An 18,625-nucleotide genomic window follows, 5' to 3' on the forward strand; every position below is an offset into this window, starting at 1 on the left:
AAGTCCTGTGCTAAACCCAAATTCTAAAACCCTTTTGTAAAAGGGCCCCATAGTTAGAAACAGAGAAAAATGAAGGCAGATAAAGACCATATGGCTTATCTAGTCTGCCTAACCATGCCATCTACTATCCCCTCCTCTCCCTTGGAGATCCAGTGTACTTGTCCTAAGCTTTCATGAATTGGATACATGTTTTATCTCCACCACCTCCACTGGTAGGCCCTTCCAAACATTCATCACCCTTTCCATGAAAAAGTATTTTCTGAGGTTACTTCTGACTCTGTTCCCTTTCACTTTCACCCTAAGACCCCTCATTCCAGTGCTTCCTTTCAAGTGAAAGACTCGCTTCATTCATATTTATGCCATGCAATAGGAACATATCTTTTATAGAATCGGATAGATGGCTATTGCCCAATTAATTTTATTTATTTATTTTTGTTGTTGCAATTATTGAGCCCACTAAGGGTATTTTGCCAATTAAATTAGGCAATAGGCACCCCTTTTTACACTCACAGTTCTTAAACTGCAATGCTGCCTCCAAGCTACTAGGGGCCGCTGCACCAGATTTGGCCTTTTTTTTTTTTTAGTCACTGGCAGACTTCTTCAGAAAAAAAAACCCCCCCCGGCAGTTCACAAAGCGCATGCGCCTTAAATTGTGACGGAATGCATCACACGGTAACAGCGTACTGCAGCTTAAGTTTTTGCACCCGGAAGCGACCATCTCTGGGTTCCAGGGAGCACTTCCGGCGCCGTCTAAGGTTGCAATCGTTCAAGGTAGAACGATGACTTCGCTGAGAGCTTTCACGTGTGATGACCTGTTCCGATTCAATAACATGTGAGCAACGGGCTGGGGAACTCGGGCAAGCGGTATCACGAGCAGCATTACGGCAGGGTAGATGCGCATGAGGGGAGATTTTGCAGACGGTGTGGTTTCCCTTCTATGTATCATTTCTGTTCTGCCCGTGAATTCGAGGGGGGGGGGGAGTGAAATTGTTGAACGCGCTGCGCGGGTGGTGTTGCAGATGAAGATGCGCGTGAAAAGCCGAAGCGCAAGCTCGCGGCTAATCCAGCTCTATTGTGCTATCCTTTTGCTCTTGTTTAACTGCTCTTTTTTGGTTATAAAAATGTGGAAACTAGGGGGGAGGGGAGAAGCAAACATTAACGTGAATTAGGCACCAAGTTAAGACAGACATAATAAAGTCGTGATCTAATTTGCAGGGGAAATATTTTATAAAATATGATTTGTTAAGAAATGTGCGAAAAAAAGAAGGCCAGTAGTGATATCTGTGTTTGTTAAAGTCTACTTAATGTTGTTGAACATTAAGTAGACATTAATGTTGTTGAACATACTCAAAAACAGTAGGATGATATAATTGTAAGTGTTAAAAATTTTGGATTTGGTGTTCTGCTCAAGCATAGGATGAATTAAACACTAAGGCTCTGATGCTCAAAAGCTTGCCATGCAAGTAAGACTGGTTATAGCAGTCTTACTTGCAAGGTAGCTCAGCCTCCAGTGTACAAAAGGGTTCTAGCAAGCGTGGTAGCAGCCACCAAGAACCTTAGGCAAATGCATTGCAAGGAGTTTCCATTTTCCCCTTTCTCAACACAGTCCTCGGGACACACCTAGTCAGGTTTTCAGGATATCCACAATGAATATGTATGAGATACCGTTTACATTCACTGCCTCCTTGTTATGCAAATCTGTCTCGTACATATTCATTTTGGATGCCCTGAAAATCCTGACCGGCGTGGTGTGTCTAAGAACTGGGTTGAACACCTATGGGATTAGATAATAGCATAGTACTGTATAGTGAGAGATTCTCAAATTAGTTTTCCTGTTTTTATTGGGATCATTTAACTTTTACATGATATAAGAATTTGTGACTCTTGATGAAGGTAGGTGTCCACTGAAACATGGCTCCATTTCAAGTCTTGATCTGATTAAACTTTACATTGAAGAAAAGGACTTGATTTTATTGAACTTTACATTGGCCTGAAGACATTGTGCCAGACGTCTCTCTACTCCTTTGTTTCTTTGTTGGTTTTGCATGGAGGCAATCTTCTTTTTTTCTTTTTTTTTTTTTACCCTGCTGGTTTTTTTTAATATCAAACATTCAGCAGAGCTGGTAGGAGTCGGAACAGTAGTAGAATTCAATCATTCGTAGAGCAAATGGAAGGGGAGAAGACCTCAGATTAAGACTTGTAACAACAGGGTAAAGATGTGCAGCTGAGCAGATTTACTGGACCAATTGATCCTTATTTACTTATATCTCTATTTCTAATGCTAATTTATCATTGTACAATATATATTTCCTTGTCATACCATACCCTGGATATGTTTAAAAATTTTCTCCAGGATGCTTTGGCCATCTAGGAATGTTGTATATGTAGCCCACTGTTACCGAACTTTCCAGTTTCATTTGAATTTAATGGTAATATATGTGTAATGTTTTTTTTATGTTTTACAGAAATTTAGATCCACTCACAGAGACTGTATCCTTTCCAAACTGTTTGCTGTTCTTGTGATAGTGCATTCAATTAAGCATAATGTATGTTTGAGAGAGCTCTGTGTAGCCTGCTTGTCATATCTGTGACTGCACTCTCAGAACAGCCCAGTCAACATGGAATGAAGATCGAGGAACCTAGCCTAGCCATGTGTTTTGTTCTCCAGAGAGATTGGCAAGTATTGTTTTTACTGCGTTTTGCATAATATACGAGGGGTGTTTTAAATAATTTATCTACCTCAGTAGGAAAGAAAAGAGTTTTCAAACATTTTTTGTTTTACTTTTCAATATACAAGTAGACTCTCTGTTAACCGTAACTCGAGCAACCAGCAAAAGAAATACTGTAATACTTAATCAATTTCTGGTGAAAATAAGTGTAAACTTGGCACGCCACACCTGAGTGTGCTCATGTTTTGCCTACCACATGTCTGGTAGTTTGTCTGGAACAGTTCATGGTCTGGCATAGTATGGGGTATAGTATTAGTTAGGCCTATTTTTAATAGTAACTCTCAAGCAACCAGAAACTACATTTATCCAGCATCTATCAATCCCCATGGGTGCTGGTTAACTGAGAGTCTGCTGTAGTCCCCTGATAGCTCCATATACTTAATCCGATTTTCCTGCAATAACTTGCTAACTCTTTGAAAAAAATCTTCTGTTTGACCTTCAAACCAAGACAGGCAGCTTCCTTGACATCTTCACTTGAAAACTGCTGTCTATGGAGAGACTTCTTCAAAACGCAGAATAGGAAATAATCTTAGGGAGCCAGGTCAGGACTTTAGGATGGATGGTTCAGCTGCTGAAACCCACATTCTGGGATGGCAGCCTGTGCACTGGCGCATTGATGTGAAAGAGCAGCATTCGTACTGTGAGTCTTCCTCATCTTTTTTTCTCCTTGATTGACTCCCGCAAAGCAATCATTGTGTTGACGTAACTCTCCCTGGTTATGGTTGTTTTGTGTGGCATGAACTCCAGAAGCAAAAGTCCATCATCCCAGAAGACAGTTGCCATGACTTGCCTGCAGATTTTTCTGTCTTGAACTTTTTGGGGTGGAGGATGACTTGTGCTTCCACTGCATTGACTCTATTTTGGACTCAGGATCTCTATGATAGACCCAAGTCTCAACTTCACTCGCCAAACAATGAAGAAAATTCATTTGGTCTTCACGGAGCATCTCCTGATAGCATTGAAGCCTTTCTGAGATGGCATCAGCATTTTGCACTAACCTGTACCTGCCGAGATGCCCATTTCTTCAGCTATTTGGGAAACTTTAATTTGTCTGCCATAATTAAATCCTCAACGTTCTTGCACATTTCTGTGAAAGGGTCACCTTCAATGGACTCTGTACCCCATTTAAACAGCTTGTTCCAAAATTCAAAATTTTACTTTGTAGAATGATGGGGTAGACTCACCATAAATTGCAGTCATGCATTTATGGATCTCCTTTGGGGGGTTTCCCCTTCTTTTGTGAGAAATTTTATTGCTGAATGATGCTCCAAACCTAGCACTTTCTTACTTGATTCGCATGCAGAGTTTCCTGACATCCTGTCTCTTGGCATGTTAGACTTGCACTGAGTCGCTACTATGCATGAGTAACCTTGAGACATGTCACAATATGCACAGACTTGTTTCAACACACTTGCTACTTTCTTTGTTGAATGCCCCTCATAAGAATTGTTTCAATTTATTTGGATGGTAATGATAAATGTATTTTTTAAAGATTGTAGCACATGCTTCTTAACTTGCCATCCACAGTATGGAATCCCTTTTTATCTGCAATATCTGGCGCACTGGCCAGAGTACTTCATTGTGGCAGAGGCACCAGGTGGAGAACTCATGGGTTACAGTAAGTGAATTCAGCAGCTTACATTTCCATATGTAAAGCAGTTAACACTTGCAAAATATTGTCCCCGCACAATCCTGTACTGCATGAAGTGTTTCCTGTAATAATATGAGAGGCTAGGCTTATGGTATTGTACTGTCTAATTGAAAAGACAAACCAGAACTTCCCATTAAAACAAATCCTGTTCAAGAGCAATAGTTACCTATGATAAATGATTAGAGTTCATTTACATTCATAACAAAATTTGCAGCAGTACTTACTTCTCTTTCAGCAGAACTTCTCTTAAACTATGTACTAAACTTCAGCATTCACTGTAGAATTACATTTCTTGTCAAATAAGATTTTTCCTCTCTCCTCACCCCTCCTGGAAGCTATTTCTCATTTCTTTTTGCTACCAGCTGAGTTGCATCTTACCCTTTCTGAAGCTAGGGTGCCAGAATCCTTCATTCACTGCTTACCCATAGACATGAGCCTACCCCACTAGACTTCTATTCCTTTACACACTCTCTATGATTGTAGACCAGTAGTCCTTGCTAAGTGGCTATAGATTTATGGGGCAAGTTTGTCAGTGATTCTCAATATCCAAACATCAGGCAACTTGCAATTGCTCTATTGACAAAGTTTGTCTTTTTGCGGATGATACCAAGATTTATAACAGAGTAGACACCGAGGAAGGAGTGGAAAACATGAATAAGGATCTGCAAAAGTTAGAAGAATGGTCTAATATCTGGTAACTAAAATTCAAGGCAAAGCAGTGCATTTGGGGATTAGAAATTGGAAGGAGCCGTATGTGCTGGGAGGTGAGAGGCAGATATGCATGGATGGGGAGATGGACCTTGGAGTGATAGTGTCTGAAGATCTAAAGAAAGAAACAGTGTGACAAGGTGGTGGCTGTTGCCAGAAGGATGCTAGGCTGTATAGAGAGAGGCATGACCAGTAGAAGAAAGAAGGTGTTGATGCCCCTGTATAGGTTGATGGTGAGGCCCCACTTGGAGTGTTGTGTTTAATTTTGGAGACCATATCTGGCGAAGGACATAAAAAGACTTGAAGCGGTCGAGAGGATGGTGACAAAAATGGTATGAGGTTTGCGCCAGAAAACGTATGAGGAGAGACTGGAAGCCCTGAATATGTATACCCTAGAGAAAAGGAGGGACAGGGGCGATAAGATTCAGACAGGGGTGATATGATTCAGACGTTCAAATACTTTTGCTATTACTTTCTTTAGTTTTTATCTAATTATTGTAAACCGAGTCGAGCTTCCTTAGGTTGACGACCTGGTATATAAAGTTAAGCTTTAGTTTAGTTTGAAAGGTATTAACGTAGAACAAAATCTATTCCAGAGAAAGGAAAATGGTAAAACCAGAGGGCATAATTTGAGGTTGAGGGGTGGTAGATTCAAGAATAATGTTAGGAAATTCTTCTTTATGGAGAGGGTGGTCGATGCATGGAATGCGCTCTCAAGGGATGTGGTGGAGAAGAAAACGGTGACAGAGTTCAAACAAGCATGGGATGAACACAGAGGATCTCTAATCAGAAAATAATGGGTATACATTGAAGGAACTAAGGCCAGTACTGTGCAGGCTTGCAAGGCCTGTGTCCCGTATATGAACATTCAGTTGAGGATGGGCTAGGATGGTTGATGGGCTAGAGTGAGCTTTGATGGAGACTCCAGTAGTTGGAATCTAAGCACACTACTGGGCAGGGCTTTGGGTTTCTGGCCCAGAAATATCTAAGTTAAAGGACCATTTAAACTAAATAATTAATTTATGGAGCATTTATGGTTGGGCAGACTGGATGGACCATCTGGGTCTTTATCTGCTGTCATTTACTATGTTACTATGTTACATACACATGAGTCAACATTTTCAATAATGAACATTATTACATCAGAATGCAGAAATTCTCTTACACAGCAGTTGCACAGGGTATTGAGAATTGTACAGACTCATTATTCTTCAAATTATAAAGACATCCTGAAGCTTAAGAATGGGTTTCATTGCTCTCACTGAGGTATGCTACACCTTTACTAACATTTAGATGTTGGAATTTTGTGAAAATTTTCTTCTTTGCAAAAAAGATTATGGGGCCAATTTTCAAAGCATTTGTACAGTATGTCTACATTCTTTGAAAATGAGCCCTTCTTTAGCATCCCTCCAGACCGGCACAGAACGGATGGGTTTATACTCCTCTGCCAGTAGGTGGAGACTGAGACATAATGACTTTTGGCTGTAGTACAAGTGGGCTGTGCAGTCCCATCTACATTCAGTCTGTTCTCAGTCCCCAGCAGGTGGAGGTGGTAAGCCTGTGCAGTCTTTTCTTTGGTTAGTTAGGACCTGTTGGATCTGATTAGTGATCTTTCTCTTGTCCCTTTTTGCTGTCAGGACAGAGCTTGAAGGACCCTCTCAGGGGTCCTACTGACATTGGGGGTTCCACACTTGAAAGGGTTGAGTCCCTCATATCCCCCCACCTCCTCAAATTTTGCTTCTTTAGAGAAATAAAATTTCTTGTAACCTCACGCTTATATTACTGCAATCTACTCCTAACTGGTATCCCGCAGTGTCGCCTCTCCCCAATACAATCTGTGGAAAACTCGCTGCACGACTCATCTTCTACCAACCTCGCTATGCTCATGTCACCCCTCTCCTTAAGTCACTTCACTGGCTCCCTATCTGTCATCGCATACAGTTCTAGATCTTATTGCTAACCTACAAGTGTGCTCATTCTGCTGCCCCTCAATATCTCTCCTTATACACCTCCCAGATAACTCCGTTCCTCAGATATGTCACTCTTAGTGTTACCTTTCTCCTCCACTGCCAATTCCAGACTTCGTTTTTGTCATCTAGCTTCCCCCTATGCCTGGAATAAATTACCCAAGTTTGCCCGTCAAGTCCCTTCCCTTGTTTAAGAGCAGAAATCCACCTTTTGATATGGCTTTCAATCCTTAACCCTACTCCTCTGCCCTCCAACCCAGCCCACTGATTGACCGTTCCCCTTGACTGTATCCATGACATCCTATTTGTCTTGCTGTTTAAATTGTAAACTCTTTCGAGCAGGAACTGTTTTCTTATTCTTTGTGACTCTGTGCAGCGCTGTGTGTGCCTGGTAGCGCTATAGAAATAATTAATAGTAGTAGTAGAGAAGCCTCAAATTTCAAGTTTATTAGCTTTTTATATACCGCCTATCAAGATTATCTAAGCGGTTTTATAATCAGGTACTCAAGTATTTTCCCTATCTGTCCAAGTGGGCTCACAATCTATCTAACTAGTACCTGAGGCTATGGAGGACTGAGTGACTTGCCCAGGGTCACAAGGAGTAGCACAGGGTTTGAACCCACAACCCCAGGGTGCTGAGCCTGTAGCTCCAACCACTGTGCTTCAACTGTATGCCTGGCCACCTTTCAGGCATAGACTATAGTTTAGAGAGCCTGTGAGGTCTGCTCTATTAGTTCTTGCAGCTGTGGGTTGTGAGATTAGGAGAACCCTCCTCATCCCCAAAGAGTGAAATGAAAAATAAATAATAAAAGGCCCAAGGCAGCCTTTTTTAACCAGCGATTTTGTGCAAAGGTCTCCCGCGCATCAATTATGAGCACTTTTAAAAAGCAGAAGAAGTGCATTTTATGTGTACGCTGAGCGGTTGATGCAGCCGGCGTGTGTGTGAAATGTTCTGGTCGCTTCGGGGAGCCGGCATTGGCTTCAGGTGCTGGTGTGCAGGGTTCCCCTTTGCGCATACACCACTCGTCGGCTAGGAGAGCTGGGGAAGCCTGTGTTTCTCCAGCCACTCACACTGGGATTTCCTCAACCGCCGACGGTCAGGGAGATAAGGCTTTGACTGCCAACGATACTGGGGACTCCCTTTCCGCTGCAGGGGCTGCTGCTTGTGGTTCCGATTTAGCAGCGTGGTCTAGTCAGGCCTCATTGCTGCTTCTGTGCTCGGGAGACTGTTTTTTGGTGGGCCTTCCTTTTGGTTTTGGCGGAAAGCACTGCTATTTTGCCAATGGCCTCGGGTAACCTTCCTCCTGTATTAGAGAGACAGGAAAAGGTCCTGTTTCTTCTGCACTTGCAGTGAGTTATGTAGTGCCGCTGGGGGTTTCTGCACTGATGTTGTTTTAGCCATGTATAAGGCTTATTTACAGGTGCTGGGGGTCTTGCTTCTTCTCTGGTGGTCTCCGGGTCTTCTGGGGGGGGGGGGTGTCTTTGTTTTTCACAACTGCCCCCATTCAGTCTCCTGCGGTGTTGGCCTCCATCCAGTCGCCCCAACCAACATCCAAGTGGCTGCGAGTGTCTTACTTATCCAGTTTCTCCAGGTGAAGACTTGGACCTTGAGTGGACCCCCAAGATCCTCTAGGGGGGTCGGATGGTGTGGACAGAGGGTTTTTGGAGACGCCGGTTGACGAGAATGCGTCAGTTGTGCACATCTTTCACCAGGAAGAGCTGCAGGAGCTTATTCTCCAGGTGTCTTTGGTTTTGCGCATTGAGGAGGAAGCTAAGGACCCCCCCTTGAGTTGTGGACCCTTTGCTTCTGGGGATCTGGTCAGTATCCTGCTCTTTTCCCATGCATCAGGCTATTCGGGATGTGGTGCATGCACAGTGGAAGATGCCAGATGCACCTTTTCGTTTGGCACGGGGCATAGCTAGACTTTATCCCATTCCTGATAGGGATAGGGACACATTTAAGTCTCCTTTAGTTGATGCGGTGGTCTCGGGTATCGCATGTCGACACACAGTGCCAGTTGAGGGCGGTTTAGCCATAAGAGATCCTCGGGACCGTAAGATGGAAGCTCTCCTAAAGCAGAATTTTGATGTGGCTGCCCTGGCTGTCCAGGTGGCGGCCTAGTGGCCCGGGCTTGTTTCTGTTGGTCTGAGAGGGTCCTTGACCGGGAGTCAGCTGACTAGTCCAAGTTTCATCAGCAACACTTCTCTATATTGTTTCAGTCAATTATCTTGTCAAGGTTGGATTATTGCAACTCAATGTACCTGGGTCTCTCAAAGGTCAATCTGCAGAGACTTCAATTGATACAGAGTACCGCTGCCAGGCTCATTTTTGGTAAGAGTAAATTCGATCACGTAACCCCATTGCTCAGGGAATTACATTGGCTTCCAGTGTATCTTAGAATTCAATTTAAGTGCGTTTGTATTGCATTTAAAATTCTCTTTGGCGTTTTTATTACTTTGGTTCCTTTAGATTGGAATGTACACAGATCTCAACTCGCTAAGAGTTCAAATAAATTAAAACTTACATTTCCTTCCCTTAGGGGTAAAAATAGAACTTTCAACAGTGCTCTGGAATGAGTTACCGCTTTCACTTAGAAGTATAAGCCCCTTCATTTTATTTCGGAAAGCTCTGAAAACTTTCTTGTTAACTAAACACTTTGGAAACTAAGCCATTCTAGATTACATTCTTCTATATTTATGTACTTACATTATTGTAAACCGAGTCGAGCACATTTTTGGCTGAAGACCTGGTCTATAAAATTAAAGTTTAGTTTAATTTATTAAAATTTTGTTATCCTGCCTTTTCGCATATCAAGGCGGCTTTACATAAAAAAAGCATAAATACGGGATTACTATACACTTGGGACATAACATCAAAGAAGCATCAAAAACCAAAAAAAAGCTAGACTAACAAAGACCTAATTTGACTGGTGCAAAAGGAAGGGGAAGAGCTTCAATTATTTGAGAGAAAAGAACAAATAAGGGATCAGGAGGTGGCTAAAACTGAACTCTGTACTTCTTATATCTGATGCCATGCATGATCTGTTGAGGCCATTGACCAAGTCTATAGCCCTCGGAGTAGCAATTCGCTGTACCCTGTGGCTTCGGGGTTGGTCGGTGGATGAGGCTTCTAAGTCTAAGCTCAGTAAATTTCCCTTTGAAGGCTCCTTCCTCTTTGGGGAGGAGTTGGATAAGCTGGTTCGAGCCTTGAGTGACTCTAAGGTGTTGCGGCTTCTGGAGGATGGGTGGGTGTTTGCGTGATTTTCATAGTTACCGCCCTGGCTGAGGCTCGGCCCCTTTTCCTTCCAGAGGTCGCTTCTTTCAGCACAAGCAGTCTTTTCGGGGAGTCCACCGGGGAGGTCAGGACTCCGGTGGCTCCTCCTCTTCCAGTTCGGCCCAGTGATTTACTGTGGGTCCTTCCCCCAGTTCTGTAAGTTTTACCAGGGTCCTAGAAGTGATTCGGGATAGCTATGCTCTAGAGTTTTTTCAACCTTTGCCAGATTGTTTCCTCTCTTCTCCTTGTCGGGTAACGTGGAAGAAGTGGGCATTTCATCAGATGTTGCTCAGGTTGCTAGACCTCAAAGCAGTGGTTCCAGTGCATCCTCAAGAGATTCGCACCGGCAGGTACTCCATTTACTTCGTGGTGCCCAAGAAAGAGGGGTCTTTTTAGCCTATTTTGTATCTGAAAGATGTCAACAGGGCACTCTGGGTTCTGTCTTTTCATATGGAAATCCCCGAAATCTGTAATTCTTGCTGTCCAGCCTGGGGAATTTCTGACTTCTCTCGACATGATGGATGCCTACCTGCATCTTTCAATTCGGGCCTCCCATCAGCGATTCCTTCACTTTGCGATTTTGGGCCATGGCTCCGTGGACCTTCACCAAGATTATGGTGGTGGTTGTGGTAGTGGCGACCTTGCACAAGGAGGGCATCCTGGTTCACGCGTCCTTGCCTCACATCTTGGCGTTTTTGCAGAATGGCCTGGAGGGGGGTGGGAGCCTGGCATAGTCCTCCCTCAGGATGCAGATTGCAGCTGTTACATGGTCGGCATTTGGTCTCTTCTCCGGATGTGGATTGCTTCTTGAGAGCGGTGAAATTGCTCCGGCCATCAGTTCATTTTTCGGTTCTAGTCTGGGATCTCAATCTGGTTTTTTCCGTGCTTGTTCGTCCTCCTTTTGAGCCTCTTGGCTCCTGCACGTTGAAAGACCTTACTCTTAAGGCAGTGTTCCTTGTGGTCATTACTTCTGTGAGATGTGTTTCTGAACTAGGGGCCTTTTTGTTTAGGCCTCCCTTCTTGGAGTTCTACAGGGAGCAGGTTATTCTGCAGCTGGTTCCCTCCTTTCTTCTGAAGGTGGTTTCACCTTTTTCATGTTAACCAGTCTGTTGTCCTTCCAGTCTTGGGTAGCCAGGAGGGCTCTTTGGAGCAGAGATGGTTGTGCAAATTAGGTCTGTAGGGTCCTTCACATGTATGTTCAGCGGACCCATGAGTTCAGCAGTTGGATTGTCTTTTTATTTTGTTGGTGGGTCCTTGTATGGGCGATGGCGTTTCCAAGGCTACAATTGCTCGCTGGATCAAGGAGGCTATCGCTTCAGCATACCTTCTCCAAAAGAAACCTGTTCTGGATTTTCTCAAAGCTCATTCTACTCTGGGTCAGGCGGCTTCTTGGGCTGAGAGTTCACTGGTGGTGGATATCTATCAAGTGGCGGTTTGGTCCTCTCTCCATTCCTTTGTTCGGCACTACCGTGTGGACATTCAGGTGCGTCAGGACGCATTGTTCGGAGATCGTGTGTTTGTGGTGGCCCTTCGGGGTCTCACCCATGATGGGTACTGCTTTGGTACATCCCATCTGTTCTGTACCGATTGAGGGATGCTAAAGATGGAGAAATTTAGGTTCTTACCTGCTAATTTTTTTTCTTTTAGTCCCTCCAGACCGGCACAGACCCCACCCTGTCTTATTATTCGGTGTTTTTTGTGAAGTGTACAGTTTGGTTTTGGTCTTGGTTGTTGGGGAGTATAATAAGAGCAACTGCATTTGGTTTGTCTGGTTTAGCTGGTGAACTATGGGGATGGTTTTGAAGGTTCTTGTACTAATCAGTATCAGATAGTGTTTCCCATTCCAATCCGGACACTTACTTTGTCTTCTCCATGTGAGAGTGGAGTTGATATGTTGGTATGTTTCAGCCTAGTTAGTTTCTGCTTGGTTATTCGTCAGACTGATTGTAGATGAGACGGCACAGCCCACTTGTACTGCTGCCAAAAGTCATTATATCTTGGTCTCCACCTGCTGGCAGAAGAGTGTAAACTCATCTGTTCTGTGCCGGTCTGGAGGGACTAAAAGAAAGAAAATTAGAAGGCAAGAACCTAATTTCTCCATATGTTTGCATTATCATTAAATGTTACATGATTAAGTATATATAGAAAAAAAGAATCAGACAGAATGTGCACATTGTAGTTTGTGGACCCAGTATTTCAGAAAGCGGGAGTTGTTATGGACCTCCACGTGAAACATTTGAGTAGCCCTGCTATAGATCATGGCTCTTTTTCGATCTTGGTATGAGTGCATGCTGCATCTTGTTCACTATCATTCTCAGCATCTCTTCAGTTTCTGCTTGTTAATGAGCAGACATCAAGTTTCCTGCAAAGTTGTGTGCAGTAATGCTGCTTGGCCTCCGTACCAGTTTGAAGCAGGATTTAAAGGTCTTGTAGTTGTTTTGAAAGCTGTGAATAATTTTAAGCATGTAGATCCTTCAGCAATTAAATGCCTCTACAGCTAGAACTGATAAGTTGTATTAACTTTTACAAATAGTGTGACAGTTTTTATTCAAGCCCCTACCAATGCATTTCTTTCAGTAAGGAATCAACTTTGCCTTCTGTGTCCCCCTTTCCAAAATGATCAACTTTGAAAACTGGAATAGTCAGATGTCCCTCTCCACAGGGGATGGTGCACATGCATTTTACCATATGTAAGTCACACTGTTCTGTTGAACCAAGGCTAAAAATATAAATTTTGGAGAACCTATTTATCCTGCAGCCTATCTTGTTTCATAGCCTAATTTAAGTCTCTTCCCATCCACTTATGGATCCTGATATACAGATCAGGGATGCTTGTTCTAGATTGTGAACTCATTGTCTCCTTGATTTTTTTTTTTTTTTGTTGCAGCCAACATGAATCTCTCACAGAAAGAGGAGATATAGCTGGCTAATTTTGTCAGTTCTATATATTGATCCCAAAGTCTATCACTTGGTTTCTGTCTGTGCAGAAGACCCTTCCCTTTGAAGGTTTTAGTCATATGATAGTTTGCTTAGTGATTGTTTAGCTGTAATGATTGTGATTGATTTGCAGTAATGGGCAAAGCAGAAGGTTCGGTGGCCCGGGAGGAGTGGCATGGGCACGTCACAGCCTTGTCTGTTGCACCTGAGTTCCGCCGACTGGGCTTAGCAGCTAAACTGATGGAATTGCTGGAAGAGATTTCTGAAAGGTGAGTGCTGGAGTGTTGCTCTGTATGCTACAGAAATCTGAGGTTCAAAGCTAGCAGTTTCCAGGACTCTGCCATGTCAAGGGCAAATTTGTAACTGGATACACACGTTTAATGTACTGTTTATGCCTTTAAAAGTACAGAATACTAACACTTTGGCAGCTAAGTGTCTAGCATCAGTTATAATAAAACACATCCTTAATTTGGGATTCAGTTTTCTTTCTGCAGAAACGAAACAAATGGATTTATTTGCTAAACTTAGCAGCCTTGAGCTGGGATCTCCATCATTTAACAGAGGGACGCTTGCATTTAAAATTTTGATTACCTTTGTTCTAATAGCCATAGAATCATCACAAGTAACTGTTTTTAATATTTATATTCTATAACAAAAAATGATTCAAAGAGGATTTTAACTGAATATTCATCAAATAACATTAAAAGACAGACAATATTACAAAACAAAAGGTACCCACAAAATTAATTTGTGTACGAGTATGTAAAGAAAATGTAAGGCTGAGTTGCTATATATTACTTTTAGGTTTGTATTGAATGTGTATGTACATGACTGTAGTGAATAAATGATTGCTTTTATGGGTGTCGGTGGATAAAAATACTAACAGTTCCTTCATTTTCTTCTTCCATCAGGAAAGGGGGATATTTTGTGGATCTTTTTGTACGAGTGTCAAATCAAGTGGCAGTGAATATGTATAAACAGCTTGGCTATAGTGTATACCGGACTGTGATAGAATATTACTCAGCTAGCAATGGCGAACCTGATGAGGATGCATATGGTAGGTACTGTGCTCAACATGTGGGGAAGTTTTATCTTTTACAATTAAATGCATGCTTGCAGCCTCTGCTTGCCATTTAGGGGTGAAGTTCTATGCTTGAAATGGGGGATGGGATCTTAAGGTGGCCACAGTGATTATAAAAGCCAGAAGGATGTTTGGATGCCTAGGGAGAAGGATGGCCAGCAAGAAAAAGGAGGGGATGCTGCTCTGTATAAGTCTTTGGCGAGACCTAAATTCAAAAAGATATAAATAGGATGAAGCCTGCCCAAATGGTGGCTACTAAAATAGTAAGTGATCTTCATCATAAAGTTATGAGGGATGGACCTAATTAATTAAAGATGTATATTTTGGAAGAAAAACAGGATGGGCCTCCTTCAGCTGAAAGGGAGCTCTGGAATGAGGTCTTGTTTGATGAAGGTGAAAGAGGGAAAATGGGGCAGCAATCCAAGAAAGTATCTTATTGAAGAGAGGGTGGTGGATGTATTGAACAACCTTCCACTGGAGGTGGTGAAGATAAGGCTGGTATCTGAAGTCAAGAAAACATTGAGCAATCACAAAGCATCTCAGAGGGAAAAGGAGGTATTGTGTGGAAGGGCAGACTGGATTGGCCAAAATTATTGCACCCATACTTCTGCTAGCATTGAAACAGCAACCATCCTTGGTGAGGGAGGGCAGTTCTTCCTCCCTTTCCCTGCTGCTGCAGGGTCCCTGCCTGCTTTCTGCTCTATAGCTTGGGTGGTTCTCAGGAGCAGGCAGGGGTCCTTCAGCAGAAGTGAAATATGGGCTGCCCCAGGTGGTGCCTGTGAATGAGTGCAGAATAGGCTTCCTGTAGAACCATCCTCCTTCACAAGCATTGCCTGAGCAGCCCACTTTTCCCTTTTGCTGAACGACCTGTACCTGCTCCCAAAAACCACCCTAACTGCAAGCTGGCATGTACCCTGTTCTTAAGAACTAGCCCGTGTAGGGGGAGGGGGGAACATTTGCTACTTCAGTGTCCAGTAGAAGTATGGGAGGAACAATTCTGACCATGGCTAATGTTGAAAACACTACACAAAATCGACACCTTTTATAATAATCTATAGCTGTTCCCAGGAGTCGGTGTAAATCCTGATATTGATTTGTAGGCGGGGGCAGGGAACAAAAATATGCATTCCCTTGCTGAAATGGGGAATGCACATGTTAGCCCTGTCCTTTTCTGGCCCAAGACATGCTCAGATGATACCCTCTTGCAATATGCACATATTTGCTCTTTGGATACATAATTTCACCCTATTCTTATCTCCTAAAGAACTCCACTTCCCTTTGGTAACTCTTTATCCAATGTTTATTACCTTAAAAATTCTGTCATCGCTTATTCTATTCCTTTTAATTTGAATGTAATTCTTGTTTTTAGTTTGAATGTAATCCGCCTTGAACCGCAAGGTAATGGCGGAATAGAAATCACGTAATGTAAAGTAATATAGCCCTATTTTCTAATCCAGGATTTAGACATTTATATGATGTGTGTGTGTATGCACATCCAAATTGTGAATAGGGCTTCTAAACTAACCACCATAGTGTTGGAAGGAATTTTTAAAATCTCAAGACACTTCTTCCACATTTCTGAGGGTGACAATATTGAGGCCAAGAAAATGGAAGAATCCTAAGATTCAGTTGCCTTTGATGATTTTCAGAGGCCTCCAACCAGAAGAAAGTGGCAGAGGAGTCTTGCTACTTATGCTTCTCTTCATGTTTAGCCAGGCTGTACAGCTTAGCTGCATGGGACTGTAATGGGACCTTGTGATCACTGTCTTTACCTGCTGGTTTAGCAAGCAAATTGTCTCTAATCTGTAGAGAACGTGTGTGTTTCCCTTCAATCCTCCAAAATGCAGCCTGTTTAGTTGGAGAGGGGACTGGTGGCAACTGTTGTGCCATTGTTAACCCCCAATACTATGGGTACCACACTAGGGCTCAGATTCACTAAAGATAGCGACTCAATCGCTGTTGGCTGATTCTCTGGCCAATTTTTAAACAGCGATTGATTCACTATCTAGTTTGCATGCAAATGATTTGCACGCAAATTCCCTGATTCAATTGCTCAGCGATTGAGTTGGTACAGCCATGACAGTAGTGACAGGAGAAGCAGCCTCCTGTCACTGCTGTCAGGGCTTCTCAGCTTTTTTTCATTTTTTTTAAATGGGCCAGATATTTTGCATGTATTATATACATAAAATATCTGGCCAATAAAAAAAAATGCCTCCCCCCCCCGACAAAGCGCTCCCTCCCTTCACAAACCCCCCCAAAATGGCAGAAGGAATGCTGACTCCCTCCTGCCACCGGCACCACCTGCCTGACTGCCGGCCAAACACCACCTCCTGACTGCCACTGCATCATGTGATGCACCGGGGAGGGGCTTAATGCCTGATTGGCTCAAGCATCTCGGGCTCCTCTCTTGGGAGGGGCCTGAGGCACCCGAGCCAATCAGGGACTTCCTTAGGAAGGAGCCTAAGGAGGTTTAGCGACGATTGCTAACTTTAGTAAATTGGCCCCTAAGACTATGCAAGGTGGTACTGCACAAGGCTGCTGGCATTGGATCAATAGCCAATCTTGTGTTTGCTCCTCCAGCCAGCCCCCTCCCTCCCTCGAGCTTGAAAGGGTTGCTGTCAATCACAGGAGAAGAGAGCATCATTAGATTGAGATGTTCATCATGGAATTTGGGGTTCAGTTAAGTGGCGGTCAGATTGTAAAGTCACTGCTGATGTTCCAATTACATTCAGCCATGGTTACAAGCATATGGAATGAGGACTGGGTCAGTGTGCTACTGGAGGAACACCTCTTTGCCTCCTCTTCTTATTCATTGCAGGCACCACCTTGGAATTTCCCAACTTCTTTGTTTCTTATTCTTTGGGTTTTCTGTATAAAATGAGAAGGGTAGTTAACATGGATGCAGCAAGCATCCTTTTCCCATCCCTGTGTCTTTGCATGCATCTTCTGTTGCAGTAGAGGCATGTGTAATCCTGCTTTGCTGTTCTTGTCACTTCAACAATGCTTTAAGCATAATTGGGATTTTCTTGTAAGAACCTGGAGACAGTACTGGAACTAGATTATACTTTTATAAAACAAGGAGCAGAGAAGGAATAGGAACAGTTTAGATTTTTTTTTTTTTTTAAATAACATTGATTCAAATTTTATATAGTATTAGAAATACTTAAAACAGATGCTGCTACTGCATACAAGATCAGGCACAGTGCGGTTGGGTTAGACTGGAGTAACCTGCAAGAGCCAGTGCTGTTCTTTGATTGGTGTTTCGTCTTTTAAGATAGCCCTAAGATTTACTTTCAGACCGTTCTGTCATCTTCAGGAGAGTTCTAACTTGTTTCATTTTGTTTTACCAGATATGAGAAAAGCTCTCTCCAGAGATGCAGAGAAGAAATCAATTATTCCACTACCACACCCTGTGAGACCTGAAGATATTGAATAGTCTTAAGCTGTGGTTCTTGAGCAAAGCAGGACTTGGGCATTGTATCCTGTATTTCCATCAGTTTAAATATTTCTGTACACTTCTCCCTCCACATTTGTGGGTTTAGGACTTGCGACTTCAGTTATTTGCGAGTTTCTAAACCCTGACCTACCCTTTCTTCTCAGACATCTCCATACTGTACCTGGTGGCCTAGCGGTGAAGCGGCGCAGGAGTGCTCTTCCTATGATCCTGCCCCATGCAGAGCTGTCAACAAAAATTATTGCTGTGAGTTCCTGTGGTCTTATGAGACCCACTACAGTGGGAACTCACAGCAGCTATTTTTGTTGACAGCTCTGCATGGGGCAGGATCATAGGAAGAGCACTCCTGTGCCGCTTCACCGCTAGGCCACCAGGAGAATAGGCCAGAGTCAGCACTAAAAGGTAGTTGCGGGCTAGCTCTGCCCCTAAACCCCATGAAAATGGAGGGAGAAGTGTATAAATAGTAATAATGAAGGGTTAAAGAATTGAAGTTGTACTTCAATGCAAGCAGCCTAGTGACTGGCTCTGTTAAAGTGGTTCCCCAGAACTGCAGTAGTAAAATCTTTACTTAGCCTCCAAGCATTAAGCTTCTCTCCTCTCTAGAAGCACATGAAGTGTGATGTGGCAGAGGCTACAGTCAACATTGTCGCTTCTGGATTAACAGGAGCCTTCAGTTAAAAATGAGCTATACTTGTAATTTATTTTTTTTGGGGGGGGGAGTGGGGGTTCATCCAAGGGTGCTAACCATTAAACAAGTTAGTGCCCTTTGGTGAATTCTTTTCTTAATGATGCTTAGAGATGGATGAGAAAATCATAACTTGGGG

General features: G+C 43.1%; 1 protein-coding gene across 1 annotated transcript; it reads left to right on the top strand.

Moving 5' to 3' along the window:
- Positions 1-665: 665 nt before the first annotated feature.
- NAA20 (N-alpha-acetyltransferase 20, NatB catalytic subunit) lies at positions 666-18,046 on the top strand. The gene is made up of 6 exons (XM_033939267.1): positions 666-832; positions 2,466-2,490; positions 4,257-4,347; positions 13,400-13,535; positions 14,178-14,323; positions 17,698-18,046. Exons 1-6 carry the CDS (start codon positions 780-782, stop codon positions 17,781-17,783), a joined length of 537 nt encoding a protein of 178 aa, XP_033795158.1. The 5' UTR covers positions 666-779; the 3' UTR covers positions 17,784-18,046.
- Positions 18,047-18,625: the final 579 nt, after the last annotated feature.

The sequence above is a fragment of the Geotrypetes seraphini genome, chromosome 3, assembly GCF_902459505.1.
Source record: "Geotrypetes seraphini chromosome 3, aGeoSer1.1, whole genome shotgun sequence".
Classification (NCBI taxonomy): domain Eukaryota; kingdom Metazoa; phylum Chordata; class Amphibia; order Gymnophiona; family Dermophiidae; genus Geotrypetes; species Geotrypetes seraphini.